At 48.4% G+C, this 6,878-nt stretch overlaps 1 protein-coding gene across 1 annotated transcript; it reads right to left on the minus strand.

Annotated features, from left to right (window-relative positions):
- Positions 1–368: 368 nt before the first annotated feature.
- Positions 369–5,019, minus strand: KDM8 (lysine demethylase 8; the record flags this gene model as incomplete). Its single annotated transcript, XM_084216683.1, is given in 7 exon segments — positions 369–546; positions 640–732; positions 1,149–1,298; positions 2,050–2,091; positions 2,972–3,104; positions 4,285–4,502; positions 4,504–5,019. Coding segments are annotated over 7 exon segments (1,317 nt in total). The 3' UTR covers positions 369–381.
- Positions 5,020–6,878: the final 1,859 nt, after the last annotated feature.

Consider the following 6,878-nt stretch of genomic DNA (forward strand, 5'->3'; position numbering starts at 1 on the left):
ATGACTAGTACCTTGCTTGGTGTTAGCTCAGTTTTTTAATGGATTGAACCTTCAGGTAGCACCATCTCTCTAGCTAACTCCAGGGTTTAGTGTTACTAAATCCAAGTAGAAGATAACCCTGACCTGGTTATTCAGACAGAGGCTCAGGCAGAGCCCTGGCAGTGCCCATACAGAGGCTGTTTCTGATGGATGCACACACCCTCTACGAAAATGAAGTGACTACAGCATCCTCTTTCCACTTACCCATTCTGACTACTTCTCCATGCTTTAGCAAGAGTTTGTTGGGTTTTGGTTTTGCTCCACCTCTAACCTCTCCTGCGAGAGAGATGCTACTTGCCTGATTATTAATTTAGTTTCAGTGCTGCTGGCTACATTTCAGAACTATGACCACCAGAAACTAACAGAGAAGCTGAGCTCAAGCGATCGCACATAGTGCCAATATTTAACTGGAATAAACAGAATCTGTCCAGGCATCAGAATGCAGGACTGAAATGCAGCCTTTGTGAAATTTGGAAACTTGACCAAGTCTGGATCTTCCACATCAACCTATAAAAAAACCAAACAATCATCAGAAGAATGTCTTTACTCAAATATGATTTGATAACATTACTCATATTAAAATTTCAGGCAACTATTTACCTGACTAGTGTTGTGAAGAATTTGGCTTTCATGGGGGTAGAGGTTTTCTGAATCTTGTGGTGAATAGAGACGGATATACTTTCTTCCAAATACCTGTATATAATACAATAAATGTTTTCCCTTGGTCATTAACTGGCACATTATCAGAAGCTGTGGGCCATAGCTGGCATTAACAGTAAAATATACCTGATTACAAGGAATATAATTATTGTTAGTAATAGACACTGCTATAATAAAGAGTTAAATCAGGCTATTAGAATTCAAGTACCTCTTCCCTTGGAGCAGATAAGAATTTGAAATACCATTGGGAAGAGCAACACTTGTGGTCTGTAAAATTACATTCAGTAGTAAGTTGCGTAGTGACAAATGCAATAAAGTAGCAAAATAGTATCTTCATGTTCTCTAACCTTCCATTGTCCAAGTCTGCTCCCCTTGTTTCTAACACATACCATAAACATTTTCTCTAAGTACTGAACTAATGGCATGTGCAGAGTAAGTAGAGTACATACCTGGGCTAAAAAATTTTGCTGGGGATCCTGATGAAGAGGTGAGATAGTGCCTCCTGGACCAAACCAGGCATTAATGGTGATGTCATCTTCTTCCCCTTCCCCCAGGCAGCAGTAGTCAGGGATACTGATATCTTCTTTCAGTTCTGGGATCTATTTCCACAAAGAAAGGAACATTAAAAAGGGTATGTTCTGACCTGCCAAAATATGTAATTCATCAAACAGATGAGCCAGGCTGGATGCAAAGAAAACAAACGACTGTCTGGTCCAGCAAGAATAGGAGAAAAGCAGCTGACCTGCTAGGAATCTGCAGGAAATGTTCTCAAACTTTCTGTTCTACTAAGCAGACTGTTGGAAGGAGAAGCAGGAGAAAGAAAGGGGTTTGTTTCCTAATTTTTCAGAGACCCTTTGCTTTTGCAGAAGTCAGAGACACCCACAAGAATAAGTACATTTGCTCCTCATGGAAAAGGAGCAGCTATCTCTTCTATACTATGTTTGCTTCCATTTTTATATCTCCCACCAACATAAGCTCTGGTAAACTGGAATGACATGTCCGATTATGGTAAACATATTAATGTTGAAAACTTTCCTGTCCAAATCTCTTCCCTGACTTATGAAAGGGGCTTTCCAGGTGATATCCCCCTAAATATATGCTACATTGTACTGAAACAGCAGTAGGATTGAATGTCTTCACCCCAAACTGGATTTGTTTCCATGTCTTGTAGCCAAATGGAACAAACTTCTCCCTCTGATCCTTCAAATCACGGGAACTGAAACTTAAGAATTACTGTGAATTCTCCACGTGCCCCTCAATCTAGTACAGTCAACATCTTGAGAGACAACTTGTGCTGCAACAAAAGAAAGACACGACTGTAGGAAGATAAAAACATTCACTCAGTTTTACCTGATCAAAAAGCTGATGCTGGGCAAGGTATCCTACATTGTTCTGAAATGACAGCAAAGAAAGAAAAAACACAGTAACATACAGGGAAGACTGTGAGTTAATTTAGTTACAGGTGAATAGAATTTACTTATAGTACATTCCAGTGTCCTGTTCAGAGTACTATATATAACTATTTCAACAGTATAAGGTGTCTTCAGAAATAGCAACTTACAGCTCCATTGAAATAGTGAGAGTGTAGGTGTGTCTCCACAATGAATAAATCATCCAGCTTGGGTTACTGAAGGAAGCTGGGACTCCCTGCGGAGTCTTGACAGCTGACAATGCACTACATCTTTCAAGCCAGACCCTGCTGGCACACAGACCAGTTCTCCTTCATCCCTGGAACTACTTCCATACTCTATTCCAGGGTGCACCACAGATCAATTTGCTATGGCACATAGTCCTTCCTGCCAGAAGGCCAGGAAACAGAAATTGGGGCTTGGAATCCTCATCTTTGAAAGCAAAAGGACATTCCAGATGATAATCAACTTTGTATTTTTCTGCCTCATGGCTTGTAAATTTGGATCTGATCCTAAATCTCAGTAAGCAGTTTAATGAGACAGAGGAACAACACTGCTGGCTGAGGATCCCTTGTTCTTAGATTCCACCAGTCAGGTTTTTGCTGCATATGTATGTGTGTATATATTAATCAAATTCCAGCTACTGTACATTTGACTATAGGTAAAAATCTAATCTATTGTTGCAATAATTATTCCTAGCTTCAGGTCTTGAAAATATGTCAAACCTTTTCATTCAGAGCTGTGCTTACAGTGCACCCCCTCCCCTGATACCACCTCTGAGTAGGTTTGTTGTAAACAGAACTGTTGTCTGTGCCAGTACCATGCTGCTGTGTTTGGAGATGAAACAAACGAGTGTAACAGACCTCATCCAAGATATACTGGTTGATGAAGTCACTGACAGTCATGAGCTGCTGAGACCATTCCTCGTCTGTATACCGAGCACCCAACTCCACGGGGACTGTGCGGCACCCTGCGACTCGACAGAAATAGTCCACACTGAAATAAAGAAAGTTCCATTACCTTCTATACTGCTCTTACTAATTTTGAATGTAAGGCAATCAATCCAAATCAATCATGTTGGGTAATAAAATTCTACTACTCTGAGTTTCTCCTGTCTAAACCAAACCAACCAGAAGAAAAAGGCAGAATAAAAGAATGCAAGGAACAAGGAAATCAGCAGGCAGGTTTGTGTGTACATGACCCCACAACTGTCTGTTTTGTTTTGTTTTAAAAGCCTGTTTGCCTCAGTTGTTTCATTCCAAACCAAGAAGATTTAAGCTGTTACTGTCTCTTGGCAAGGGATGGCCAATCTTTTTGCTGCCTGCTGCCACATTTGATAAAATGTTGTATCTTTTGCTCAGTAATATTAGATCAACTCTCCATCAGTGTCTATATAGGTGCCAATAATAGCCATTCCAATTGCAGCCAGAGGAATTAGTTTGATGGGTGAAATACATCTCTCCATGGACAACAGCACTAATTAAACTGAGAAGATAATCTTGTGAGGGATTTTTTCCCTTTTCTGGGGAATCATGACCTTCACCTCACAAATACATGATGCTCAGTATTGGAAATGCAGGCACCATTGTGTGCAGTAATCAGGCAGCACAATGCTGTTACTCAGTCCTGCACAGTGGTGTCTGAAACTCAACACTCAAGCACAACACTGAGCAAACATCAGTGCTTGGACTTATGAATGAAAAAGTCAACCATGCTTACTCTTGGCTCTAAAATTCACTTTCCATTGCAGTAATTATCAGCAAGCTCCAAGAGGTAAAACCCACTGATATGTGTGCTTGACACAGATCCACTGAGCTGCGAACAGCTCACTGGCACTTTGCAATGTGCAGTTCTCATGAGGTCCCAGGTGTTGACATCGGGCTCCTGGGATGGCTGAAGGCTGGGCAGAGGGTGGCCTTCACCCATGAAGAGCCAGAGGCTGGTCCAAGAGTCACCTTTGGCCCTGAGACAGTCCAGCATGTGCCTTGAATGCTATGAAGAGCTTCTCTCATCTATCAAGCAACTTCCACAGAGCAGCAGGACCGTGCTGCTAGCAAAATGCACTGCCCATGGTATCCATTGCCTGGGAAGGTCTGCTGCCCTATCGAGCATCAAGATATCCAACACAAGCAAGGATCGTGCCTTCACTTGGACAGGGAAGGAACTTACTTCTCACCTCCACTTCTTCATACACGGCCAGTGATCCATGACGCCCTCCAGGACCACGGGCCGCTGGGGAACGAGGTAGTTGTCTCTGAAGTGCTCCAGCGAAGGACAGCGAAGGTGCGGAATCGCCTCCTCCGGCTGCACGGCGGGGGGCGGCGGCGGCGGCTGGGGCCGGGCGCTCTGGAAGGGACGTTCGCCCTCAGCAGCCGGCACAGGGAGGCCGGGCCGCCAGGGGCTCGCGGGGCGCGGGCGCTACCTGGGCGCGGGCTCCGTCGCGCGGCGCCGCGCGGGGCAGGTGCGGCTGCAGCGCGCGCACCAGGCGCGCCAGGACGTTGTCCAGGACGGCGGCGCCCATGAGCAGCCCCAGGTCGCAGAGCCGCACGGCGCGCGCGAGCGGGTGGCCCGCGGCCACCTCAGCCAGCGCCCCGAAGAGGCAGCCGTAGGCGTAGACCTGGCGCCAGCCCTTGCCGACCTCCCTCCACGGCCCCGCGTTCAGCTTCTCCCAGGAGTAGTCACGCAGGACGTCGCTGACGCGCTCCAGCGCCGCTGCCGCTGCCGCCCCGGGCCGGCCCGCCGCGCCGTAGAGCAGCGCGCGGGCCTGCCGCAGCAGCGGCAGGACGCAGTCCTCCACCTCGCCGCTCAGCGCCAAGGTCAGCCCCTCCTCGGCGCGGGGCAGCAGCGCCCACACCTCGGCCCACAGCGCGGGGCTGTCGCTCGTGCCCTCCACGCTGCCGGTCGCCGCCATGGCCGCGCCTGCGCCGACGTCCGCGAGGCGGCGCTGTCGTGCCGGGCCGGGCCGGGGCCGAGGCGGGGCCCGGGGCCGAGGCGGGGCCCGGGGCCGAGGCGGGGCCCGGGGCCGAGGCGGGGCCCGGGGCTGAGGGCGGGCCCGGGGCTGAGGCGGGGCCCGGGGCTGAGGGCGGGGCCCGGGGCTGAGGGCGGGCCCGGGGCCGAGGGCGGGCCCGGGGCTGAGGCGGGGCCCGGGGCTGAGGCGGGGCCCGGGGCCGAGGCTGAGGCGGGGCCCGGGGCCGAGGCGGGGCCGGGGCTGAGGCGGGCCCGGACGCGGGAGGCGCTCGCACGGGGCTGAGGCGGCGCTCGGAGGCCAGTCGGGCTGCCTGCGCCTGGACGGGAGCTTCTGTCGTACCGGCGAAGCTTGGTCTAGTCGTTCTTAGCCGTGCACTTGACCAGCGAGTCAGCTGGAATTGCGTGACTGTGATCGGCGCTGCTTTCGCAGTAAAGGGAAGCCCATAGACGCGGTGAATGTCACGGTCTCTTCTCCGGCCGTTCACCGAGGGCCGGCGTGAGGAGGGGCTGCCTGCGCAGTGGAAGCCTCTCAGTCCCGGTCGCGGGACAGCGGAGCGCAGGCGGTGAGTGCTGGGGGAAGGGAGAGGCGCTCATGCCAGCTGACCTTTTGTGCTGCAAAGAAACGTCTCTGCCCGGCCCCCGCTCGAGCGGAGCCCAGCGCGGCTCTGAGCCTGTGTCCTCCCGCTGGCTCAGCTGCTCGGGGTTAATCTGCACATCGGACGTGCTTTCTGCATGGGATATGCACGAAAGTCTTTTTTCTAACGCGCTGGGCACGGTATCACTGAGCCCCAACTTGCTTTGATAATGTGCCCTGAACTTAATACTAAATATTAAGTTCTCAGGACTTAATACTTGACTGCAAAGGCAAAATAATATTTTAATTAAAATTCAGCAACTGAGGAATGTTTTAACAGGGTGAATCAAACTAAACCACCATAAGAAGAAATGAGGAATTTTTAGCTCCTAGTTAGGGTTGAAATCTTCAGATTTGAGACAAACCATAATTTACAGAAAAAGTCAAAAACATCATTTTCTGTATTCAGACACTCTCTCTTCTTTGTTACATGCTCAGTCACTAGTGCTTTCCAAAAACGGAAAAAAAGTTGATGTGAATCCTTCTATTGCTGCTGCTGGTGGCTCTTCCCCTGTCCCCCAGCTGTCTCCTCGAAATGATCACTTCTGCTCTCACACTTCTCACACTTCAAAGTTGTGCATTGCTTATCACGCTGGCCTGTCTATTGCCTGTCTTCTGACTGCCTTTCTCTTAGAACCTTAAATTCCTTCTGTGACAGTGTGATTTTAGCACCTTCATTCAGTATTTTCTCCTTAACTGCTAAATGTTAATATATGCTGCTGTAGGAGAAGGTATTCAAGTGTCAAGGAGATTTTCTTGTTAGACTCTGTGTTTATTATTTGCAATTTAGGATGATAGCAAGTGTTGTTAGTCTTGTGTTTGTGGACTCTCCACTTTTTATAACCGTTTAAATTCACTTTTATTTGCATTTAGGTTGGTTAATACAATTCTCATTAAATAATAGTTTTTGTTGTTTAAATATGAGTAATATTTTCATGAGTTTCACTTTGAAGATTAGGATTTCATTTCTGGAATTTCAAGCAACACCAAGATTCAAACAAGTAATCTCCAGCACAGTAATGCGGCATTGAGGCCATGATGAGCTTTATCAATTTCACTTCAGCTGATTTTAGTTTTTGAGTATTCAGGAAGGCTCAGTGTTCCTCTGTGAGCGTACACTGGAAGACAATTATTTCTAGTCAGTTTTGGTGCAGTAGTTTGAATTCTGA

The sequence above is a fragment of the Fringilla coelebs genome, assembly GCF_963513975.1.
Source record: "Fringilla coelebs genome assembly, chromosome: 16".
NCBI lineage: Eukaryota > Metazoa > Chordata > Aves > Passeriformes > Fringillidae > Fringilla > Fringilla coelebs.